Source organism: Melopsittacus undulatus, chromosome 10 (genome assembly GCF_012275295.1).
Source record: "Melopsittacus undulatus isolate bMelUnd1 chromosome 10, bMelUnd1.mat.Z, whole genome shotgun sequence".
Classification (NCBI taxonomy): domain Eukaryota; kingdom Metazoa; phylum Chordata; class Aves; order Psittaciformes; family Psittaculidae; genus Melopsittacus; species Melopsittacus undulatus.
Window position 1 is genome coordinate 25,409,465 of NC_047536.1, and position 26,147 is coordinate 25,435,611.

A 26,147-nucleotide genomic window follows, 5' to 3' on the forward strand; every position below is an offset into this window, starting at 1 on the left:
AACTACTAGCAGCAAGACTGTTCTCAAAAGCAGCTGAACATTTTAAATGGACATTTAGTTAAGACAAGTGAAGACAAACATTTTGCTTTATATTTCAAGAATCATTAAAATTTAAAGAGAAAAAACTCTGAGAAACTGCTTAATTAAAATTTTACACTACTCATGCATTTTCTTGAATCTTCTAAACGTTGTAGTAAATTTGGGTACAGTACGCAATGGCTGTGTTTATCTTTTCAAGCTACTTTCCTCTCACAGAAAAGCTTATTATCTCAGAACACTGACGCAGTTCTTGACTACAGGAATTCAACGATCAGCTTTCCTGGGCACTTATTCTCCTCTTCTTACATGAGGAAAGGTTTCTCAGGTCAGGTGAATGCGAACAGTACCTCGCAGTTACCTCAAATGACTTCATAGCAAAAGAAGAACAGAAACACTCATTTTTTCCCCCTGAAGTGCAGTGTGGCCATTTAGAAGCACAAAACAAGTCTGCTAGGATGTATAACTCAGGATTTAGATGCAGGTGGGAACAACTCCACCTATTCAACGTGAGGCTCTCCAGTGAAGCCCTCAGACCAAGCCAAACCAACAACACAGCTTTATAGCCTTAACTTTTTCTAAACGTCTACCTCAGTTTGTTTAATGTCTCCTTCTTCCACCACCTGCAACGCTTCAGACACTTTCAAAGTCTACATGCGTTAAGAAAAAAAGTTCAAGCCCCTCCCCCTCGAGTCTGACTTCAGGTACCTTTATTTATTTATTTAGTGAATTCCAAGCCTGGAAGAGCTTACGCAGAAGAGTGAAGCACACACTGGGTGCCCCTGCTTCCTCTTTCCTCTTTTATAAAGCAAAACATCGAAAAAAAGAAGAGATATTTACCCCTGGAGAACGCCTACCCTATGCAGGTGAAGGCCTTTCCGGCCGCACGCTGTCCTCTGCGGGACGCGGCCCCACAGCCGGGGCGCGCCAGCAGCCCCAGCGGGAGCGAGGCCCACTCTTCACCCAGGGAAAGAGCTCTCCAGGCTTAAGCAGACGCTCTCCATCACTGCAGAAAGCGTTCCAAGCCAGCCCCTCAGCAGACCCGCTCCCTGCCACCGCCCCCGGCCCGCGGAGAACCGGCCGCGAAGCACTTACCCCCAGAAGACAAACTTTCAGCTCCCTCAGAGCCATGGCCGCGCAAACCGTGCCTTTAACAAGCGTCGAAGACACAGCCCAGAGCGATCATAGCCCTTGCCGGGGCTCGCGTGTCGCCGAGGCCCGCGGGGGCAGCCCCCCGCCTCCCTCACGCCGTAGTTACCGACCAACCTTCCTCCGCAGAGCTGCGCGGACACGGCGCCATCTTGGGCGGCCCGCCGGCGTCACCTGACCGCGCCCCCGCCCGTCACCGCCGCGCTTTTCCTCCCTGTGAGGAGGCGAGGCTGGGTGCTGAGGGGTGATTCGCTCCTGGGCTGCGGCTGGGGGTTAAAGCGGTCGCGTTCCGGCTGCGCGAGGGCTGACCCGCAGGCAGGAAGTACCGACGTCTCCTCCCTTTGCCCTCCCGCTCCCCTCCTCTTCCTCGTCCATGTCCATTCCAAGATGGCTGGTAAGTGGGGCTGGCCAGCGGGGGGTGCTGGGGCGCTACGCCCCAGGCTGTCGCCGTCCTCGCCGTAGTTCTCTGAAATCAACACCCCGGTATCTCTCTTCTGTTTTTGTTTGTAGGGGTCCCTTTGTATTTTGTGGATTTGCAGGATGACTTAGATGATTGTGAGTAACTATTTTTTATTTTTCTGCTCTTTAGGCCCTCCCCCGCTCTCCTATCCCGCGGTTCTTTCGTCGCTCTCTTTCCCTCTCCGCGTTTTTATTCAGGTTAGGGTGAGGGGAGGATTTTTTGAGGCTGTTTATTCTGATGAGGGCTTACAGGGTGCTAAGGTTTTAGAGTTCGGAGTATATGAGTGTGCTCCTAGGAGCGCGGTGCTGACAGGGGAAGTGGGCTGGTTCCTTCCCTCATTTGCAGGCTCCCGCCTCACCTGGTCGGTTTCACAAGTCCCCAGGCGCTGGCTGGCTCTTCGAGCGCTGGAGGATGAGTGGGCTGGTCTCGAAGCGGGGTTTTGGGGGGCAGCTGTTGTCCTGCGGCCTTCCGAGAGACCAGTCTCTGCCTCACATAGCTGCTGAAGTGCTGGATTCGGTGCGAACAGCACCTCTAGCAATGCCTGTAGTGGATCTCTGAGGAGAGAAAACGCTCCGCCCGGCCGTGATTCAGGGGTTAGCTCCGTTGTTGTTGTCGGTGGAAATGAGCCTAGAGTGGTCGAGGAATTTCTGAGCTGTGGTGGCTCGAACGGGTGAGACTTAAAACTGCTGTAGAGGCTGCTGAGGACGCCGTGAGTTTTGCAGTTCCCGCATCTTCGCGGCACAGGCGCTCGTCAGGACCCTGTTGAGGGGGGCTCCGTGCGCACCTTGGAAGCGGGAATAAAATAAATCCTTCCGGTGTTTGTACTTGGTTGGCTAACACTTAGCTGGTTTTAGTTAAAGTCGTAGATAATACATTAAGCTGGCATAGCTCACAGTTGTGTTACAGGAGGAGCCCTGACCACCTGTCAGACAGCTTGGCAAGAGCTGTGACTTAAGGAAATGAATCTTTGACTAATAATTCTATGGATTTGTACTGCTTCAGGAAGCAGCTGGCTGTCGGGGTTGTTTTGCTGGTGCTCTGGATGATGGAGTGACTTTTCTGTTTAATAAAATTTAAGCTCATACTCGAATTTGTCTCTTGTGAGAGACTGTTTACCACAAGAAAATTACTGTGTAATAGTACTTGAAAACATGTAACAGATGGATTCCCCCAACCTAGCATGAATAGGCTGTTTTAGGAAAAGCGGTGGTATTCAAGAACATCAGGGGAAGTGTTAAAATACAAGTGAGATCCAAAGTATTCCACTGGAAGGATGCACAGGGACATTGGCTCGGCAGCCGGGTTGTTCTGTGGGATTTTGTTAGTTGCTGCTATTATGTGTTGTTCCTTACAGTCTTTAAGGTTTCTGCATTTCGTGAGTTGGTAGCAGGAAAAAAAAGTGTTCTTTGTATTTTGATTAAGTTTCAGAAAGAGAAGTTTGGGATCTTTTGAGATGTAAGTGCTGTATAAATGATGAAATTATGTACATAAGAGTTCTTGATTCACTTTATGTTTGTATTTTTGTGTATTTGAAAGTGCAGTAAGCATTTTTCTTATATAGATAAACTCTGTGGGTCTTAATGAATTTAAAACTATGTAAAATGCATCCTCCTTTAATGCAGTTATATGAAAATCTAGAAATTAAAAACCTTAAGTGTGCATTAGTATTAGAAGTACACTAATTTAACACACAGGGATTTAACACTAAAGAAATGCTTAAAAAGAGGTGCTGTAGGTTATTTCTTACATTTGCTTACTGCAGTAAGCAGTTTGTAAAAAGTCATCACCTTAGATGGCAAAAAACGTGTGTTGAACAGAATTGAAGTGAGGAGGTCACTAACTTATACATTTCAATGTGCTTATGCTGATTTAAATCTTATTTTGCGTTGACTTCTCTAGAAGTAGAGCTGCAGCAGTTGTTGCTGTAGTCCCTTACTTAAGAGTTGAAAATATCTTTCTCCTCTGCCCTAAGTAAAAAAAAAAACAAAACACAAAAACCCCACAAAAACAAATGCAAAATATCCCAAGCAAAGCTCTCGATAGTACTAATGATCAGCAGTTTTAATTGATTGAGTCTTTTTTTTAATGGCTCCAAGTGATCTCTCCAGTTTTCTTCTCTGTAGTAAGAATCCCCAACCGTAACTAGTGTGTCACTTTAGTTCTATTTGCTGAGTGAGTAAAGTGCAAGCAGTGGAAATAAATGCAACCTGCCTGTAGTGTTCTGTTATGCGTTGGCCTTGAACCAGAGGTGACCATCATGCTGACTTAAGTGTTTGTTCACTACTAGTAATCGTTTGTGTGGTAAGTTGATTGAGAAATTTAGTCCTAGTAGGCAAAACTAGTTCAAGTCATTAAGCTAATAATATTCAGATGAAGAAAACTTTGCCATAAGCAGTAATTAATAAACTTTTTACATGTATCACTTAAAGTTTGTGTAAAAGAACCTATCAGTTTCAGGATGAGCACTATAAATTTAAATTTTAGAACACTATTGAAATCTTATTTTATAACTTTAAGATATTCTTTGATTAAGTTCATTATTTTGACAATGTAGTTAAGGGTTACGGTGTTTGAAAGCTGTCTTCTACTGCGTTACAGCAGAACTCAGATGTCCCATCTAGGCTGGGGTACTGTTGTGCTCATCTGGTGGCCAGTTCAGTAGAGTTCATGATGCCTTTTAGGAATATCTCAGTGAAATAAATCACTGGAACTGGATTTTTACTTTCTTAGCTAAACTGGTGAAATAGTGTAATGCACATTGAAGATCAATTCCACTGGAACAAATGGAGTCTAGTAGATACATCTGAATGTAGGGAAAAGCAGTAGTAAAATCTGTCTTAAATGAATTGAATATGGTTTGAAACTCACCTTTTGTAACGTGAGACAGTGGATCACTTGCAAAAATAACTAATGTAGCTACACCCTCTGTACAAGAAAGAAATGTATTTTAAAAATTGCTGTTCCTTTTAGAAACAGTGGGAGAGAAAATATCCTCCTTGAGTTCATAAAATCATTGCAACTCTGCAGTAGTATTTACTGTTTTGTATAGTGAAAAGTGGATAGTGATAGTAGCTAATGGTGTTGAATTGCATGGTTAGAGCCTGTAAGAAACGCCTACATGGTCACAAGATTTAAGCAGCTTTTGAGTGTAGGTCAGACAAGAGCATGGTGAACTCCAGCTCAGCTGTGAATTGTCACTTTTATTCTCATTTATAGGTGGACAGGTTTCAAGCTTGCTTATTTGATGTTAGAAGCAAAAATACTGGATGTTTGATTTACCTGTGAAAAAATGTTAGATAAGAAATACTGGTTCATTATTTGTCATTTACTTTCTAGTACTCTAGTGTATTCTGACATTTATAAGTACCTATGGCTGCTTATTTTGTGCATGGAAAGGTAAAATTAAAATTCTTGAGAGTACAAAATGGGTTCTGCCATGACTGTTACTTACCTGTACTGAGAGTGTGTGGAAAAAAAATATCAGGTACTTAACTCTCCTGATTATGAGTATAAATAGTTGTTCTGTTTTCCCTCTGGTCCAAGAAGCACTGGTGTGTGCTTAGCTAATTTAAATGAGTAATAGAACTACTCCAGTAAATGAAAGCATGTTCATTGTGTTTATGAAATTAGTCCCAGGTGTAGTATTGTAGTCAGCATTTACTTCACTGCTGTTTAAATTGGTAGGAAGTCTGAAATATTTGACATAAACTTGTAAGAGTCTGCAGTTTTAAGCCTGCTTCTTAATTCAGGAACAGGTAGGCACTAAAAGTTAATGGCAAGTATATTTATTTTTATTAGCTCTAATAAATGGTTGTGTATAACACATGGCTGACCTCAAAAATCAGCTACTGAAAGTGTGTCCAAATTGTTTGGACTTTCGAACACATATATACATGTTACAGTTGCATAGATATAAAGATGGTCAGAGTTGGGTTTGGATATGGAGATCTTACAGCAGCCTCAGAGAGGAAATTCACACTACCGTGTACACTGTATAACTGCTTTCAGTGATATATTAGGCTTCCTTTGAAGCAGCAAATGCTAGATGTATCTTTAGGTACTGTGCTTGGTGGGAAAGCTTGCCCTAGAGGATGTAGACAAATCAGTTCCAGACAGATCTGTGTGATAAAATTATATATGCTTGTGGAGATAAATGTTTTGAATCTGACAGAACTTAAAACTATCTAAAGAATAGTCACTAGAAATAATAATGACCATTTGAATGTAAATAAGGGGGCCAGTACAGTGTGTAGCAATTATAAAAAGCCATGAATAATTGGCATATTTCTGATCCTGTAGCTGTGGGTTCACTTGTGGCAACTATGTGAAAAATTGAAATGTGACTGTTTATTCTAATCCCACAGTTTCCTTCTACTTGCATCCTTTTGAACTTGTTGTTCAGAGCATGTCTGCAAGAACAGCAGAATTGAGAATTGTTGTAGTCTTTTAATCCAGTTTTCTAGTCCTTGGAGACTGTGCTTGCGTAAACCAGTCCGCTTTATCCAGGTATAACATTTTGCAGTAGATGTGTTCAGGTGATTTCTTCTTTAGATAAGCTGTGTTTCTGGGACTGTTTTGGTTCATGCTAAGTAATTGGAAAGAAGAGTTTTATATGTGAAAAAGGAAATTTTTCTGTAGGAAAAAGCTGAGGCCAGGTACCTCTCAGCAATGGAGATGTCTTTTATATAGAAAGTGTTTTACAATGAATAGTAATGTAGTTTAAAGCCAGAGTTCATTGTCAGATCCGAAGCTGCAAATACAAAGAAGATTTTTTTATTCTTCCAAAAGAGTAGGCTTATATGGGAAGTTTGTAGTTGGTAGGTCTGCAGTAGACAGCTCCCAGAATATTCACAAGTAAAGCAAAGCTGATGTTTTTACCAAAACAACCAGTCTAACTTAGATACATGTGACCCAGTAACTACAGTGAGAAAAATGTATCCCAGGAACTTTGAAACAGGCCCAAGGATTTGCTATGTTAAAGCAATACACTTCAGGATTTTTTTTGTCATTGTTAACATTTCAGTTTCTTTTAATAGTGCTTTCCTTTTGAATGTGTTGGTCAGTTTGTGGCATGTGGTTTTGTCAGCTGAGCCCTATTAACTCAGTGCATGTGGTTAGTCCATTCAGATTATGAAGTAAAGTGTTAGAAGCTAAAGATGCTGACAGTTGAACTTAGAGGTCTATGTGGAAGTGTTGTTCTTGGCTTGGTTAAGTACAACCAGCTAAGATATATTTTGTAGGCTTTTTCCAGTGCTATGCAGATATTTTGTCTTTGAAGAATAGTTCTAAAAGAAATAATTATCAGTGTAATGTTTTTACATCTCTTGATGACTCTTGTATTTATTTTTATTGTATTTTGGTTACTCTTCTTGTCTTTCAAGTTGGGTTCGAAGATTATGGACCAGACTGTGATAGCATGAGGATAACTGCGTTCTTGGATATTCCTGGCCAGGACAACTTAACTCCACTGGCTCGTCTAGAAAAATATGCCTTCAGTGATAATGTATTTAACAGGTAAACTTGATGATAACTGACTGATAGTATCATGGATGATAGTGTCACTACTTCTGTTGTTCTCCTAAGCACATGCCTAATATTATTTGTTTCAATAACTTTTGTGTAGCATTTCCATTAAAAGAGGTTTTTATTCTTTGTTATCTGAATAAGATCTCTCAATTCCATCTTTATGTTGGGACATGGGGAAACTTTATAATTGGTATGTCTGAAAGCTCAGAGAAGAGCCTGATTGTCTTTATGGTACCCATTTGCATTTGATAAGTTCCCCTCACATCACATCTATGCGTCATTGGCAGGATAGTAAAACAATTAATATGTTGTTACCTTCACAGGCAGATTATTGCCAGAGGTCTTTTGGATGTCTTTCGGGATTTCAGTAGTAATGAAGAAGACTTCCTGACTGTAATGGAAATAGTGGTCAGGCTCTCTGAAGATGCAGGTTTGAAAGCTGTTATCATCATCATCTTATTTTACATTAGCTGAAATACAGATGGCAATAACTTTTTCTTTTTTGAAAGAAAAAACTAAATCATCTCACAGCAGTATCTGTGCAATTTTTTTTCCTTCTGTTTTGAAGCATTCTGCATGGTGCCTGTGTAGATGAAGGCTCTTACTTAGTATAGGGCCCAAAGTAATATTTTTCAAGGAATTACTTATACCTGAATGTGTGGTGTATGTAGTCCAGCACTGTTGTGTGTTTTAATACTTCATGTGCATACATTCATGGTGATTGGATTTTCTAACTAGTGCTCTCATTTTTTATTTATTTGGGATCCCAAGTCTCTGGACTGTGATATATGTAAGCCTGTTCTATTTTACTCAGTTTTCCTTTAAGAACAGGCAATCCCAGTGGCAATAGTTTTTTGAATATTTAAATTTTTCTCTGCTATGAAAGCACTAGACAAAAAAAGGCTAAATTTTTTCTTAAGATACTTGATCTTAATTTCACATTTACTGATGTTGTTTTGACTTTCTTTTTATTACTAGAGCCGACTGTACGTACGGAGCTGATGGAACAAATACCTCCTATTGCCATTTTTCTGCAAGAAAATAGACCAAAATTCCCAACAGCATTTTTTGAATACCTTATGCCCATAGTAGTGAGATACCTCACAGATGTTAACAATCAGGTAGGAAAACCAGACCACATGAGTTGAATTGTTGGAAAAAATCTGTGCAGTTCAGTGATTTTTAAGGCATGAGGAAGAGTTAATAGGGAATTCCATGTTGATTGGTACCTAGCTTTAACATAGAGCTTTGTGTTTTGCTTTCAGCACTCTCTGCTGGGGAGGTCTGAGGGGTTGTTTTATAGCAGATAATGGGGAAACTTGCAGGATTTGCCTGGCAGCATGTTGATGCAGTCTGTTACAGGAGGCATGACTTAAAGGTCCTGTCTTTGTCTTTTTGGATTCTCAGAATTTGATGAAATGTCACCTAATGATGATTGTATTAAACTGTAGAATTTATTACTAATTCCTTATGAAGTAAAAACAGAGCTTTTTCTGTTTGTGGTTTATTTCTTTTAACTTGTATCAGTGTGTTCATTGAAAATGTGCTTTCTGTGGTTTTTGCATCAATATATTTATAGTGATGTATGTTTGTTTGCTCATGTTAATAGGTTAGAAAGGCAGGTCAAGAAGCACTGCTTATACTGCTAGAACAAGATCTTGTTGCTCAGAGTGACATTGAAAATAAGGTGTGTCCAATTCTGTTGGATCTCTCTGCTCCTGACAGTGATGATGAGTACAAGGTGGAAGCTGTGAATGTAAGTAAATTTGGAAGAAATCTTACATCTTTTATGTTTTTTCTTTCTTTGGTCACATAGAATCCTAAGATAGTTAGGGTTGGAAAGGACCTTAAGATCTTCTAGTTCCAGCCCCCCTGCCATGGGCAGTGACATATCACACTAAACCATGCCACCCAAGGCTCTGTCCAACCTGGCCTTGACCATTGCCAGGGGTGGAGCATTCACAACTTCCTTGGGCAACCCATTCCAGTGCCTCACCACCCTTAAAGAACTTCCTCCTTATATCTAATCTAAACTTCCCCCGTTTCAGTTTGAACCCATCACCCCTTGTCCTCTCACTCCAGTCCCTAATGAAGAGTCCCTCCCCAGTATCCTTATAGGCCTCCTTCAGATACTGGAAGGCTGCTCTGAGGTCTCCACACAGCCTTTTCTTCTCCAGGCTGGACAGCCCCAACTTTCTCAACCTATCTTCATATGGGAGGTGCTCCATGGATCATCCTTGTGGCCTCCTCTAGACTTGTTCCAACAGTTCTGTGTTCCTTTTATATTGAGGACACCAGAACTGCACACAGTACTCCAAGTGAAATCTCACGAGAGCAGAGTAGAGGGGCAGGATCACCTACTTTAACCTGCTGGTCACGCTCCTTTTGATGCAGCCCAGGATACAGTTGGTTTTCTGGGCTGTGAGCTCATGCTGCCAGCTCATGTTAAGTGTCTCATTGACCAACACCCTCAAGTCAGCTGCAGGGCTGCTTTTGATCTCTTCTCTGCCCAGCCTGTAGCTGTGCCTTCTTTTTTGGTCATGTTTGTTCTCTGTCTTTTAGCAATGCTATTATAAAACTCCTAGAATATAATAACTGTGTGAGATACTCAAGAGCATAAAGCCCAGAAAACAAAAATTGTACTTGCAGTCTTAGTGTCCTGAGAGCTTTATGTGAATCATTGAACTTAAAATTTTTATATTGTTCCTATTTTGTTTTTTTTTTTTTATTCTTTCTCTGTTTGTTAGTTGTTGTGTTGGGAATTGAGAGCCTCTGTCATGCTACAGTTTAGCCTGAAGTACACTAAGCTGTTAAGCCTTGAATATGTAGGTTTCTTCATTGTTTGTAGTGTTGAGCACAAAATAGCTTTAAGATGCAGTTGGTTCTTGTCAGCCTTGTTAAAGTCCTTAAGGTTATGTTCTCAAACAGTTTCTTTACATTTAAAGCATTACTGTGAAACTTGGTAGAACAAAGGTTGAAGTGATGGCCTGATCTTAATTCATAGGCATTTATAAAAAACAAGCCCTTTCCACTTTCAAGAAATCACTTGACTCCATAGAAAAGCGCTGGTGTGTAATTACATTTCATCATGGGTATCTGACACTTGACCTGTAAATCGGTTTTACCAGCTACATTTTCCTCTTCCTTATTTGGGAGTTGGGTATTGCTTAGGCAATTTTCCAGGCTGACATCTGAGCACCAGATGCATTTTGAGAGCTTGAAGACTTGTTGGAAAGTCCTTAAATGGTGTCTTCCTTAGTTCTTCTTTGGCATTCTATTTCAAAGGCAAATGTTTCTAGGAGTAAAGCTTATTTTTGTGAAGGTGGAAAGACTAAATATGAGTACTGTAAGCAGTAAATTCCTGGTGCCACAGGCAGAGCAGCTGAGTAGAAAGGTGGATAGGAGCTCTTTCCTTTTTACTTTTGCAAATGTAAGAATTACAGCAAGTTATCCCAGAAAGTGGGAGCTGAAAGGAAACATGCAATCCAAAGCACCTGATTATCACAGCAGAAACAAGGTTTGTAATGGGAATTGGAATTGACAGTTCCTCAGAAAATGCTAAATTAATGGGCATGTTACTATAGTTCTGCTGTGATGGGAACTCCTAAAATTTCTGAGGATCATTCCTGTAAGGAGTGTATTAGGTCACATATATAACCAATTTGTCGTACACTCAACTTTCTCTCATGTTGCATGGTAAACTTGTGTTTTATCATGCTGTACAAGTGTATAAAGAGCTGGGACTGTGCTTGTTTTTAAGTATCTGAGTGGTCCTGATAAAGCCAAGGAGCTTATTTGCATGCTTAAGCTTGAGATATTTCTAATATGCTTAAAGATTGTTTTTGTGTACTGGCTAGTGCAATGGAACTTTTGTTTTCTCTGTACAAAATACCAGTGTCTGCCACATTGTAAAGCACCTTGAGACTGTTTTTATTGAAAGTATTTAACTGGGTAAAAAAGACACTGAATTACATCCAGAAATGTTGTGCTCATCAGGTCCAGAATAATTTTAAATTAAAGCTATAGTTGTGCTTCACATCAAACAGGTGTATACTGGTATGAATAATGAGTAGCAGTTAAACATGTGTGATGGTAGGTGCTGTCTTGGAGGTAATTTTTAGGAGGAATATTTGGCTGTGCTTACAAGCTTTATACTTTTCCTTACTCATACTCCCCTCTTGACTTCTAGATAATCTGTAAAATGGCTTCTATGCTGAGCAGAACAACAGTTGAGCACCTGCTGCTCCCTCGTTTCTGTGAACTGTGCAGTGATGGGAAATTGTTTCAAGTCCGAAAGGTTGGTGTGTTTCAACCCTAAACCACTTAAAAATGAACTTGTATGTTGCTGTTCAAATAGCTTCCTGAAGAATTTAGTTATAACTTTAGCTGATGAACTTTGACAGCATCTGGAAGAGCAGTTTTATTGACATGGTTATAGTTTTCCTCATTTAGTAAAGAAACAGGTAACAGTCCTTGGTGAATAGCTTTGGTGTAGCAGTTAAACTGATCTTGTACATTTAATAGTTTTGCATAACTTTTTTTTTTAAGCCACCATTCTTGTTTATGGGATGCAAACAAATTACCTGATCTCCACCATCTTATTGCAAAACCAGAAGTTCAAAAGTTATAGGTATTTGAGACATCCTTCCTTAAAATAAATAAATAATCTGGTATTACTGAAAGGAGAAATCCCTGAGGTGTAAGGTTTACTTCAATTCCTGGTCAAGTACAAAAGGAAATTTGTAGCATAAGAGGTCTTGAAGTATTTAGTAGACTTAAGGGTTATGCAGAGCTTCAGCTTGGTCCTTAACAAGCTGCACTTGCTGGAATTTGAGCTTCATTATGGCTTTCTAAGAAAAGAATGAATAAATCCTGTATTAACACAGCCGTATCTTCATTGATTTCAGATTTTGGCAGTATATCTTTCCAGCATGAGGGAATGTCCATTTTGCCTTAATTATAGCATTTGTAATGTACTGTAAATGGCACTAACTTGAGACCTTGATTAAACTTTGCTTCAGCAAAGTACTTAAGCAAGTCACAGCCATAGCAAAGATAGTTCTGTGAGTACACGCAAGTCCTGACCTTCGTATCATGTTCAGTCTAGTTTGGTTTTGACAGCTGCTGTTCAAAGTAATTTAAACTTTCCAATAGGCTTATTGTCCCTTTTAGTGATTACTGAATTAAGTGATATTCTTCATGCAGAAACCTTTATTACTATTGATTTCAAGGCCATGTGGCTTATGGAAGCTTGCTCTAATGAGTCTTTGTTCAGGATGAGTTAATATTACAGGATGTAGTTACATGGCTGAAATTTGAATAGTCAAATGTATGCAGTTGTTACATGGGATAAATAATGCATGATGAAGCTGATAATAAAACTAATGCACTTGAAAGAGCCAGAATGTTATTAACGACTTTTTTAATTTCTTAGATTTGTGCAGCTAATTTTGGTGACATTTGTAATGCAGTTGGGCAAGAAGCCACAGAAAGACTGCTGGTACGTAAAAATCAAAATCAATCGACAGGACTTGAATTTCTCAGTTCAGAAGGTTTGGTGATGAGTTCTTGTATTATTTTTTTCTGAAATGAATCAGTGTATGTGCATTTTATTTTTTATTGATTTGGCTAAAGCCTTGGTTGCAATTACAGCAAAACTGGGAATGGCCAAATATGCAAAGTTTTTTTTTTGAAAAGTGTTTTTTAAAATGTAATTGGCAGCATACATATACACACTTCAGAATTACTCTTTTTTTTTTTTTTTTTTTTTTCCCCTGAACTAGTCAAGTTATAGTTCCAGGAAAAATAGGCCATTAATAATTCTATTTTGTAGTGCATATAGTTATACCTAAAATCCTGATGAAGTAAACGGGAGACAGATAGTTTTTCTGTTTTCTTAGTTAATCTGTACTTTAAACCTGTCCTTATTTCTTCTATCTTTTGCTTATTTTATTTTCTTTTGAGTTGTCATTGTCTAGAGTTTCCAAACGAGTAACTTGATAGTAAGTTGCTGCAGTCTGTTTAACTTTTAATTATTGGTTTTGGTTTTTTTTGGCAGATTCCCAAATTTTTTGAACTCTGTTCTGATAGTGTTTGGGGAATGAGAAAAGCTTGTGCTGAATGCTTTATGGCAGTGTCTTATACCACATCCCCAGAAGTTCGCAGAAGCAAGCTATCCCCACTGTTTATCAGTCTTATTAGTGACACTTGCAGATGGGTAAGTCACTTGCTCTATAGCTAATGCATCTTCATAGGTAGATCTTGCCCATTAATGGGCAAGTCAGGAGTGTGTTGTAAAAGTTCTCTAAATTTGCGGAGATTAGAGTCTAATCTACTGAAATCTAATCTCTAAGATAGTATCTTATTTTTCCTTCTCACTACTTAAAATTTCTGTCAACAGTTTTTTTTTTTCTTGAAGTATAAGCACTCTTCTGAGAATGTTGCTTGTGTTACACATCTTGAAGTAGACGGTGATATCCATCAAATTTATTGACACCTAAAATGTTTCTATGACTGTAGATAATGCTTAGTATTCTAACACTCTTTGCTTAGGTGTCACTTACTTGGTAATTTGTTATTTTATTTAGGATGAATAAATTGGTTCTTAGCAAAAAAATTGAATCAGATTATTTTTTCCAGCAGTAAGTCTGTGGGAATTGCATGAATTCTGACTGTTGTCTTTATACTTTCACAGGTACGTCAGGCTGCTTTTCAGTCTCTTGGCCCATTTATTTCTACCTTTGCAAACCCTTCAAGTGCTGGTCTTTACATTCAAGAAGATGGGACACTGAGTATCCAACAAGCAACACAAGATGTGAATTCCAATTCCTGTCAGCCATGCAACAATAAAACTTTCATATCCTCCAGTACAAATGCTACATTGTCCAGGTAAAATAATATGAAGGAAAGATGGTGTGGTGTAGCGGAAGCGAAGAAGATAATTATTTTGTTGCTTTTCATGGCTAAAAATCTGAATTTGAGAATATAGTTCTAGAAAAGTTATGAAGGGTGAGGACACATGTGTCCATGTGGGTATAGCTATTTCATTGAAAAACTCACTTTGGCTTCACAGGAGGGTAAAGGGAGAACCGATGAAGTAAAGCACAGTTGTAACTAATTCTGTCATGCAGGGGAAATAAATTTAGGTAGCTGACACTGGGTTTTATGAAGTATTTCACTGAAAACATGCTAGAGAATTTTCAGTTTCATGTGGATAACTCTGTGTGTCTGTTACCAGTTCAGAACAACCAATGGAAATAAAACCAGAATCACCAACTGAAGAGACTTCAGCTGAGGTTCATACAAAGCTCTCTGTTGAGAACCTAAATAAAGATACACAGGAGGAAAGTTCCTATTGTTGTACCAATCCTGGAGAAGATGTGTCTCAGTTGTCTCAGGGTGACAGAATTGCTGCTGGTGTTGTAGAAGTCACAAAGGACAGCAGTTTTCCTGGAATGAACTCAAGGCTGCAGTCTGCTGAGGACATATTTAATACTTTTCTGTACTGGCGCCCTCCTCTGCCTGATATAAGTCAGGATCTGGAGTTGCTTCAGTTCAAGACTGAAAAGCATAAAGATAATTGTTCAGTGCCATGTAATAACTGTGTTGCTAGTAGTGAAATAAAAAAGGTTCTAGAAAGCTTACAAGAGCATATAGATGATCCAGATGTTCAAGGTGAGACAACAGCAAAATCTATTTCCTCTGAGCATGTTTTTTCCTAGCCTTTACAAAGCTTTTGACTGCTTTTTAATTGGCAGTAATTACAGTAGAAAGCTAAGCAACAGCCTTCTTTCAGAAGACCTGAGTTCTTTCTAGAACAGGTGGGGAAGTGTTCCTATCTCCTGTTCATATGAGAAATAAATTTGATCTAACTGCAAAAGGGAAAAGAGCTTGTTGAAATTTGTTGAAACCATCTTTAAGTACTGTAACCAAGTACTGTGGTTTTAGGGACAGAGGTGCCTGTTATCAGGTGAATTCATCTGGTACTTGTCATCTTTAAAGTATGCTTGGGTGTTTCCTCTTAAAACTGTACTTGTCATAGGCTTGTGCAGCTGTGTGCAGATAGTTTGTCCTGGCATTGGTGATAGTGGTAAGCCTGATCTTTTGTTTTATATCTGCTTCTGCAAAAAAAGGATTCAGAGATGGTTTCACTTAATTCCCTCCTTTGCATAAATTTTTTTCTCAGAAATGTTTAAATGTATATTGATGCCTTTTCCAAGCAGTTGAATCAATTAAAGAGTAGAACAGAAGAACTTGTATTAAAGTTTGACAGCATGAAGAATGGGAGGAGAGCCAGTATGCTCTGATGCCTCCTTACAGGGGATTACTGGACATACCTTTCAGTAGTAGAAACTGGTAGAATGGTTCTACTGAAATTGTTAATGCCTCCAAATCATTGCTCTTTATTTGTGCTGGTTTTGTGGAAGAATAATAGGCCTCTTCTTTCTAAGAGCAGATGTTTGCTAATACATCATTTCTAGATTAACTAATTACGATTGAATGCTTTTAAGTGCAGAAGAGGGTAAAGAGGCTTCTTTTGCTTTATACAGCTCAGGTCCAAGTGCTGTCTGCTGCTCTCAGAGCTGCTCAGTTTGATTCTGCTGGTGACTATGAGACCAAAAAAATGAAGGAAAGCAGTGGCAAACTCCAGAACAGAACTATTTCAGATGAAATGACTGTTTCAGATGCCACCTGCAGCGAGGTAGAGGAGGACACTGTTTCATCCCATGCCTCCCAGGATAACATCAGTGACCAGTCTGCCACCTGTGTACTGAAAAGCACAGTAAGTATGCGTTGTGTTGATGTCTGAAATTAATTCTTACCTGCTTCAGTAATGTGTGTATTCATGCAGTCCCTGCCATAATTAATCTGCTTCTGATCTAAAGCCTTTGAACATTACTACTCCAGAAGTGTCATATGCTACCTTAATTAAAAAAGAGAAAGAAAAGCTATAGAGGGGTTATTATTTGTGTTTGCACACAGATTACTTAAGAGTGAAAGTTTTTCAGTAGTTTTGTAGGTGGCTTTCGATTTTGTTGTTGGTTTGTTCTTTTTTTTCCTACGTGAAATGTAGCAAATAGTCTCACCTCCTCCTGTAATGGTTCTAAAATTAGTCTTTTATCACCAGACAGGAGGCTGAATCAGGTGGTGACACATACACAGTTCCTGATTACTACTTCTTGATTATAAGATAGGAGTAAAAAGAATTGTTTGCACAGTATTAAATGTTGCTGGAGCTAATAATGAAAAATAAGGAAAAGCTCTTCTTGTTTAGAAACAAAAATGTAAAATGGTGTGTGAACTTCTTCAACTTTTGTATGTTTTAGAAGCTTTAAACCTTTAATTACTTTGAAGTTTTTTAATATTTGGAGAGAGGTATGTGCTTCATAACTTCATAGGCTTGGGGGTTTCCAGCAGTATCAAAACCAAGTAAAGCTTCTTTGCTGAAGAAAGAATGACTTGGAACAACTGCTAAAATGTCTTAATATAACTTAAATGCATGCAAAGAATACAATATAGCTAAGAGTATAGTAAAAGTAACCTAAATATCTATGACTGTTGGGTTTATTGTATTGAATTAGATGGGGTTTTTTTAGAAGTAAATCTGACTACTGTTCTCCTTTCTGCTGCTCTGATCTTAATAGTGTTTTCCTTAGTGTACAACTCTTTCTGCCCTTGTATAAGCACAATGAGTAAGGCTTTGTCTGTAAAAGGCTGTTCTGTACCTGAAGTGCATTGTTCTGTGGTATGATGCTTCAAAATATCCTAACCAGCAGTAATTGTAATTTTACTAGCTAGTGTGTCTTTTTACAGAACTCAGAGGAACAACACAGAGGAACCAGTGTATTTTTAAAGAAAGAGCAAGAAAGTAATTTGCCACTGGATGATGACAAGTCAAAATTACAGGTGGTTAAAATAGCAACTGCTTTGTTGTAGTACTGGATACAGTTCATTTAATGCTTAATACAGTGATATCTCTTGCAAATTATCAGTTACAGAATGTGAAGGAATGCTCTGGGCACTTGAGCAAAATCCTGTTTTAAATTGGAAAGCAAGAAAAATTCTGTTGCCTTTTTGGTGCACAGATGCAATCTGTGCAGCCGGGGGGGGGGGGGGAGTAACTGTGCTGTTTTGTCACTGGACTTACTGTTTGTCTTCAGCAAAAAGGATATTTTCAGTTGGGTCTGATGTAACATGTTAATCAAGTAATAATTACTGTTCACTGTTGACTGCTATATCCTAGTGAGAGAATCATGAGGAGACACTTTGTAAAGCTGGCCCCAGAAAGTGTGGGTCTTGCCACTCTGTGTTTTGCTGCCAGCTGGTTGATAGCAAGAGAATACTGTAACAACAAGTGCGTTTTCTTTCTGTTCTTAAGATTTGTGTTTGTCTTCCTCTATAGGATATCATACCTCAGCCTTTATTAGACCAGTACTTGTCAATGACCGACCCAGCTCGAGCCCAGACTGTTGATACTGAAATAGCCAAACACTGTGCATATAGTCTTCCTGGGGTGGCCTTGACACTAGGGAGGCAGAACTGGCACTGCCTGAAAGATACATATGAGACACTGGCCTCAGATGTGCAGGTAAAAAAATGATAAATCAGAACCCTTTGTATCTTGTTTGTTCAGTTAGTTATATACTTAGGGGTTTAAATATGCACTGAAAATGTGACATTCAAGATTTAACTCAGACTTCATGAATATGATTTCCTGCTGCTGTGTAACTAGCCTTGTTTCTTCTGCTCTCAAAGTTCATACAGGCATAGTTCAAAAACTTGTTTAGTTCTGGTGCCTAATGTATTTCACTTCTAATGCTGTTTGCAGTGGAAGGTACGTCGGACACTAGCTTTCTCCATACATGAACTAGCAGTTATCCTGGGGGATCAGCTAACAGCTGCTGACCTGGTGCCAATTTTCAATGGATTCTTGAAAGATCTGGATGAAGTGCGTATCGGTGTCCTTAAACATCTGTATGACTTCCTGAAGGTAGGAAAGTGTAATTTCTCAAGGTAATTTTTTTCTGACTGTTATATTGAGAGTGCTTTTAATGAGATGTGCAGGAACCAGTATCTAGTTTAGTTTTGTACACTACTGCCATTTTGTATGTGTATGTGTGTGTCTGTGGCTTTTTTAAGGTTTCTGATGTCTCTTTCTAATATCCCAACAAAATATCAAGAAAGAGTTTGTAAATGTGCTTGTGAATGCTCCTAACTGTTTACTAACACAATTAGCTGTTACTAATTCCTGTGAAGGAATTAGTATTTTGTCCAACTTTCCAGCTCGGCTGCACTGTTAATAATTGGTGTTTGAGGCTGGGAGTTGCTGCATAATACACACAAATCCTTAGTGCTTGGTTGTTTCGTTTTATGCCCAGAGATGGTACTTGCTAATCCTTGCAGAAGTCATGACTTTTGGATGTTAGTCCTGTGTGTCCAGGCACTTGGCTGATTGTGCATGGTTTTCAGTAAGGATCTTGTCGGTAATTGCTTGCTTTCAGGTGGGAAAATGCATGTAGGTATGGATGGTGTAATATAGCAGAGAACTGCAGGTATGGAATTTTACCAGTTTTATACTAGTAATGTTTTTCTTTTAGTTACTTCATGCAGACAAAAGGCGAGAGTATCTTTATCAACTTCAGGAATTTGTGGTGACTGATAACAGCAGGAACTGGAGGTTTCGTTATGAGCTGGCAGAGTATGTAATTTGGTTAACTTCTGATTTTTAATCTATATTACTAATCTGGAAATAGATAATTACATTCATATGCTAACACATCCTAATTAAGATTTAAAGGTTTACAACCCTTCTTAATCTGTTGGGATTTTTTATTGCTGTTTGGGGGTTTTTTGGCAAGTTATGTGACAAGTGTGACAAACTTAAATGTCTGCAATTATACTAAAATGGAGAGCTGGTCCACTTGCAGCTCATGAAATATGACAGTCTGATACTCTTCAGTGAGGTTTCAGATCTTATTTAATTCTGGACTGCCTTGTAACAGTAAGTAGAATGTTATGTAGAAAGTCTTAAGTATATGAAAGAAGTCTCTTAAAATAGTTTATTAATTCGGCGTTTCCATATGACTGTGTATATAATGGAGATAAAGTAACATCCTATAGTTCCTTGTCTACAAGCCCTGTTGATATCTGAAGTACTTGAATGTTTGTAGACATAACTTGCAGGCAAAATCTAACCTTCATGTTTATCTCATATTTCTTTGTTTGGGCTGTTGAGTTTGTAGTTTGGTACAACAAAATCTCACTCCGGTGCTGCAGGAGTGTTGTACAGCAGTTCCCTGACATCTAGTGGAGAGCTGTTGGTTTGTGCAGGCTGCTGGTAACATGACAGTGGTATGGCTAGAGTGAGTTCTGTGCAGTTCAAAGATACAAACTTATTTCTTGAACTGTAGATTTCTACACCAAAGTAAACCTTTCATTTTTGCTTTGTAAGAATATTGGTTTGAAGTTGCAGAGAAATTTCTTGTTGTATTCTGTTTGTAGCTTTTGTTAGTATTTGGGATCATTTTGATTTATTGGTGGACCTGCTTTGGATAAAAGTTTCTCTTGGACTCCTTGGGGGATTAAAGCATGTAACTTCAATAGGTGTGTGCACCTTTTAGAAAGTAAAGAGAAGAACAAACTGTTTAAGTGCTTTGTAGTAACTAGCATTTTTGAGGCTCCAAATGATCCTTCCCTGTGTTTAACAGGTGGTGTAATGAGAGCAGGTTGGTGTTGCATTTACTAGAGTTAACCACTTTCTTTGTGTTCCAGGCAGCTGATCCTGATACTGGAGCTCTATAATCCCAATGATGTCTATGACTACTTAAGACATATTGCACTAACTCTCTGCTCCGATAAAGTTTCAGAAGTCCGGTGGATCTCTTTCAGACTGGTAGGGACTTAATTCACTTCCTTACAGGAGATGAGGATACTTGAGAGGGATACTTGAAATCGCTGTTTTCTTTCAGATAAGTAGGGCAGATAGAGATGTTTTAACAAGGTAAACAGTATGGGGGAAAAAGTGTAAACTCTCTAAAGTATTTTGAATTGTTGGATTTGCACAGATATTAAAATCTTTGTTTGATTGTTGCATTTGAATTACAAATGATTTTATCAACTGGATGAAAACCAGGGTATAGAACATTTGGGAGATTTGTGCCCCAGTTCTGGAGGAAAAAAAAAATTGCTGATCTTCCCTTAAAGTTAATATAATTTGTTATGAACTTCATAATAATGCTATCATCCCATAGATATCCTGAATGAAGAAAAAGAAAGTCTTACTTTCTTCATGGTGTTATGGAAAGGGTCATTATTTTAATGGTTTAAGTTCTTTTTAGTGTTTTCTTGTTTCACTTGAACAGCTTTTTTTTTTTTTTTTTTTAAGCTTATACTTAGTTTTCTCCAGAATAAGCACAGTATTCATGAAGTCCTGCAGGTGCAGCTGATTGTACTGACTACAGGTTTTGGTATCCCTCTGTAGGATGAAATAATGGGGTTTTTTGTTAACCTTTTAAGGGCTACAACTAAAGTCTTATCTCCCCCTTGCTTCCCAGGTTGTGGCAATACTACAGAAGTTCTATGCAAACAATGCAAATGCACTGGGATTAAATTTCATTAATGAACTCGTGGTGCGGTTTCGCCACTGCTCCAAGTGGGTTGGAAGACAAGCTTTTGCCTTCATTTGTCAGGTTGGAATGTGTTTCTATGTATATATCTAACTTGGAGACAGTTTAGGGTATTTCAGCAATGTGGACAGAAGTGAAATTTGGACTCACAAGTTATTCTGTTATTCTTTTGGGTTCTGTGACTCTGAGATCACAGAAAATGGTGGCAGTTGGTCTGGTCTCAGTACTAGCATGTGCCTATCCAGTTGGAAGCTGCGGTCCTTGTTTTGGTTTGTGCCTCCAGCTGAAATAGCCGATCTTTCTACTTTCTGGTATCCCAGTAGCAGAGTCTTAAGAATTAAGTCCCAAACAAAGATGCATTTTGTAATAATTTAATACGCTGGGATAAAGGTTCACAAGTGCTCTTCAAACTACCTGTGAGTGCTGAATGCCAGGACTATTTCCCTCCTTATTGCCACTTACCCACCTTAAAACCAAAAATGCTTACTTTGGGAGCAATGAGGAGTAAGTATTGAGTGTTGAAGGCAAAAGGATGATACAGGCAGGAGAACTATATTTCCTAAAATGTAGTTCACAAAAAAATAGCTGCTCTTGTTGGGTCATCTTCAGATGAACTTCGGAACAGTCAGAACATGTTTTCATTACAGTATTTCAAAGGTTGTACTTGCTTCACCCAACGTAGTGTTTTAATAACCAGGCCAAATTAAGGACAGTATAGGAAGGAATGGCAAGTAGTATATTACTAACCTAAATCTTACTTGCTTCTGTTCTGTGTTTATCTTGTAGGCTGTAGTAGAAGAAGAATGTATGCCTGTCGACCAGTTTGTTGAACACTTGCTCCCCAGTCTCTTAAGTCTTGCTTCAGATCCTGTGCCAAATGTAAGGGTTCTGCTGGCCAAGGCTCTAAGGCAGACCTTACTGGAGAAAGGTGTGGTCATCAATGTCCTTTCAAAGAGCTAACAAGTGCTGGCTGTTCTGCCACTGCAGTTTTTTATCAATCGGTTTAAAAGGCTGTTTGGTTCGGTTATTACTGAAAATTGAATTACATATTTTAAGCTGTGATACTGCATTGAAACTTAGGTTTAGGAATGTGTACTGTGGTGCTTCTGTGTTAGCGTATTTATCATCCTCAAAGGGCCAGAAATTAGCATAGAAAATCTAAGAACTGGGTTTTCCTCCTCTAGAGGGCAGTTATGGCCTTCTTTAGAACCAGAAGTGCTGCAGTTACTGGTAAGGGTTGGGTTTGGTGTCCAGCATGTGTTTGGCAAATACACTTTTTCTTAAACATAACATTAGATAAAGGTTTGAAATACATCAAAATAATGTCAATGCAGTAGTTGCATTTGGGTCCTTCAGGTGAAATGTTACACCTTTTTCTGAAATGGTTTGCTTTGTCATTTTAGTCTTAAGCCAGGAAATAATGTAATTGTTTACTGCTACAGTTTTCTGTACTACACTTCTTTAAAAACAACAACAAAAGAATCATCTTATCTCAGATTATTAAAGGAACATGCACAGAGATCTCCTCCTATCTTTCTTTCAGAATAAAGTATGGGGAGTGTTTTGCAGCCCATTGTACAGCAGCAGCTTCCTGAGCTTGCTTTTACTTGTTGATACATTTTTGATTTAGGGCTCAGCAAAAATAATTTCTCTGAGAAATGCTTAAGTACCTAATAAGGTGAGTCAGAAGCAGCATATTTCTCTGTTGCCTTCCTTAGCTTCCTGTAGTTTTTTTAAGGAGCCTATATATTGGATGAGCTACCCAGATGTTTTTGGCATCCTCTGTATTTCTTATGCCCTAGGGTTTAAAAATTCTTTCTTTTCTCCTTCTAGCTTATTTTAAAAGCGTTGGCAATCCTCATCTAGAAGCTGTAGAAGAGACCATTTTAGCCCTGCAGTCTGACAGAGATCAAGATGTGTCCTTCTTTGCCACCATAAAACTAAAACAGAGTAACATGGACAATACTACTATTGACAAACAAAACTAATGTGGTGTTCTGCAGTAAACACTGAACATCATAATAGTTGTTCACAGTATGAATAATGTGGACAAATAAGAAGGTTGTTGTTACCTACTTGACCTGGAAAGGTTTTATTAGAACTGTTATGGTCTTCATTTCATGCCTGTGTTTCACTTAAGGCTGTGTTTTTGTCTCATATGCATGAGTACTTCCTTTTGGTCTTTTGTTTCTTTGTAAATGTGGGTGATAACTGATCTCACCTGCAGTTAAGTATTTCATTTAAGTCCGACACCATACTCAGTGTTTCAGTGTAATTGAAATTTGTATTTCATTTTTAACAAAACATTTACAGTAGTAGAGCAGTCTACTATAAGATCAAAATGGTTTCTAAACCTTCAAACCTGTTTTATAGCAAACCTACATGAAGATACTCTCCTCACTTTCACTGTAGTTTTTGTATTGTTTCAAGTATTGTATTTTGACTGAAGAAAGTGTATATATGTGAATAGTTTTGAATTTTATCAAAAAACAATTAAGAACTTAGCTCTGTATCAGTGGAAAAGAGCTCCAAAGTAATTTCTTTTTATTCCACTAGAATTAAGGCATGGTTAATTTTTACTTAATGTGATATTTTTCAAAGCACAGAGAGCTCAAAATTCTTTGTATATTGTGACTTTTCTATTAATTTGTGATTTTTGAGCCGTACCCTTACAGGTGTTGACATGTCTGTTTTCCTTACTGCAGGCTCTCCTAGTGGTAGGTTCACTGTACATTTCACAAACTGAAAGTCACTTACTCTGCCCTCGCGAAGTCTAGCTCATGTAAGGGATTCAGTGCATGTGCTGTATCTGTAGAAGGGTATGACAGAATCTCACAGGATTTTGTTGCTTGTTTTACGTAGACCTCATTTGAAAAAAAATAAAACAAAACCAAACCACCTTTTAACTGATCTAGTGTTCAAGTGCCAAATTGGTCACTACTGTATTCCGAAGAAAAAGAAGGAACTCTAAATTGTGAAAAACCCCAGCTAATGCATGTTCAGGGGAAGGATGGTGACACAGTTTGCTCTATGACTTGTTGATTGTATGGCAAGGTTTGGGGCAAATGATAAATTAAGGTTTCAGAGATTTGTAATCTTAAGTAGGACTTTTCCTGTGTGTTTAAACAAGTGTTTTGGAAGAAAGAATATACAGGTAGAACGAAGTTCTGTTACTGAAATTGGATAGCTTCTGACCAGTTGGAAAATTACAAACTGATGCTTTTTGGTGGATCCTGACTTTTGTTGTATCCCAGATTTGCAGATAATGTGGGGCCTGAAAAAAACTAAGTCTTATTTTCTTAGATTGTAGATTGGAGTTTTGTCCTGTTCAAAAATGGTTAAATGCTAAAGAATGGTTTCATGTAGTAAGTTACTTTCTCTGAACATAATACTTTATTATAGACATAGCAGTGTAAATATTTCCCTTTAGTATGAGTAGTAAATACACTTCTTACACTAGTAAGTAGTTCACACAGGTGAAGGTTTTTACAGAAATTGCTGGTTTTTGTTCTGTTTTAAATCTGGCTTGTCTACAGTTACAGCAAATGGGTTCCTCAGCTGGGTTCTGTGTTTTTGGAGGGCTCAGTTTTGTATAAGTTTAACTAGTCTTGTATTATAATATGTACAGTATTTGTAACAAATTGTTTTCTTGTGAGACCACAAAATGCTTTTTGGAAGTTGCAGGCAGAAGTTATCACTGCTGGTATAGCAACAGTGTAAACTCGGTAAACTCTGCAAGATTCTACATTTAATTTTTTACAGGTTTTTTTATAATTTAAAGCAAATGCTTCTTCAGTACAGACTTTTTATGATTGCAGTTTCTTAACAAAAAGACCTCTAGAGTTAATTTTTTTTCCTAGTTCTAATATCTTTTTTCTAATGCTGGCATTATACTAGTATTTTCTAACAGTTCAACTTTTCTAAGACCTTTCTGACAAGGTTTTACTTCTGTTTTTTATTATAAGTTCATTAAATTTCTCAGCACTGAATCAATTTTTTTAAGTGTGTGTATATGTAAGTATGTTTGAAATGTACTGTATATAAATTAAATCCTTTGAACATTAACCCAACCCAGATTTCTGTTTGTTGGATATTCTTAAATAGTTACCTTTTTCTTGCAATAATCCACTGAAAAACACAGGCTTCCATCTGTTTTAGCATGTTTGGTTAGTGTTCACTCAGAGTTTTTAATTAGAGTATGTGTAAACAGTAAGCCACCAGCTGCAGAAGTTCACTAAAAGACTAAACAAAGTTCTTTGGTTTTAACAGTATTTTGGTACCTCTCTGGCTCCAGAAATCATGTCTGGCTTAAATGATATGATTTCAGTAGAGCATTTAAAAACTGTTAAAACTCTACAGTTGCATGTTCTAATGGGGTCATTGTAGTTTTGGGGTGAGGGGTTTTTGGTATACAATATGCAAGTCTATTAAACAGGTTTACCCTCTACAAGGTTTGTCTCTTTTCTAGTTTAGAACTAAACCAAATGATTCAGCATGTCTAAGGGCTGCACTTTACATCTTGTACTAGACCAATGGACGCAATGATGAATAAAGCGGCGTGTTTGTATACAGTTCTCTGGGTTAAATTATGCAAATATAAGTATTTTAAAAGCCAGATGGAGCAAAGTTAGGTAGTTGAACCACTTTATGTCAGCTGTTAGAGTCTCAGTTTTAAACATTTCTAGCTAAGGAACATGAAAACACTGGTGGGTGCAATATTGCTTGGATGTTATAGGAAATTATTAAGCACTTGTAACCCAAAGCATGTTAGTCATGTTGCTTAGAACTCAGCCTCACTGGTATCTTGTGCATGATATGCACTTGGCATCAGTCAGGATGACTGCCCCAGTGGCAGTTGTGTCTATACACAGTGTTGTTTAGAGCCCAGTTAAGTGAAGACACTCTGGAAGTGTTGTTCATTTGTTGGAATAGAGAATCTATGTAACTTTCTGTTTGTATTTATCTCAATAAATCCTGTGACTGTTTTATAAACCAATGTGTGGTAAATTACTTTTGTCTAGATGAAATGCGAGTGTGCTCTTTTGAGTAATGAAACATAGCCTGGCATAAATGCTGTCATCCGTCAAACCAGGGCTGAGTGTGGAGTTCATCATGCTGTGTAGTAAACAATCCATTAGATGTTCAAAGATTTGAAGTAGCTTCTCCTGCACTTTCTCTTGAGGAGAACATGCTGAAAGTGCTTTGCAACTGAGCTTCTGTCAGAACTGCAACTCTAAACAAGCTCTTTATTAACTGAAGAAAATGTATTTGCTGCTTGAGACTGTCATCTAGGTTCGTACCTTTCCAAACGTTAGCCTGGAAGGCCATTTTGGACTTTATTTTTATGTGGT

The 26,147-nt window shown here is 38.4% G+C and overlaps 2 protein-coding genes across 4 annotated transcripts in view; one reads left to right on the forward strand and one right to left on the reverse strand.

Moving 5' to 3' along the window:
- Positions 1-1,398, reverse strand: part of LOC101880415 (ras-related protein Rab-22A) — a 59,928-nt gene extending 58,530 nt beyond the window's left edge. The window contains exon 1 of one of the 3 annotated variants that reach the window (XM_031047624.2): positions 1,132-1,388. In XM_031047624.2, coding sequence (XP_030903484.1) covers positions 1,132-1,167 — 36 coding nt within the window. In that variant the 5' untranslated portion in view covers positions 1,168-1,388. Of the gene's footprint in view, positions 1-1,131 lie in introns of all 3 variants that reach the window. The other 2 variants (XM_031047626.2, XM_005147549.3) reach the window with 2 other exon arrangements.
- On the forward strand, positions 1,352-25,788 carry LOC101880584 (serine/threonine-protein phosphatase 4 regulatory subunit 1-like). The gene is made up of 20 exons (XM_013128661.3): positions 1,352-1,579; positions 1,696-1,740; positions 7,027-7,159; positions 7,495-7,601; positions 8,150-8,292; positions 8,781-8,927; positions 11,361-11,468; positions 12,606-12,671; positions 13,230-13,388; positions 13,866-14,059; positions 14,409-14,845; positions 15,721-15,953; positions 16,985-17,077; positions 17,574-17,759; positions 18,000-18,161; positions 18,769-18,869; positions 19,943-20,063; positions 20,725-20,859; positions 21,583-21,724; positions 22,630-25,788. The coding sequence occupies exons 1-20, from the start codon at positions 1,573-1,575 to the stop codon at positions 22,782-22,784; spliced, it is 2,874 nt and encodes a 957-aa protein (XP_012984115.3). The 5' UTR covers positions 1,352-1,572; the 3' UTR covers positions 22,785-25,788.
- Positions 25,789-26,147: the final 359 nt, after the last annotated feature.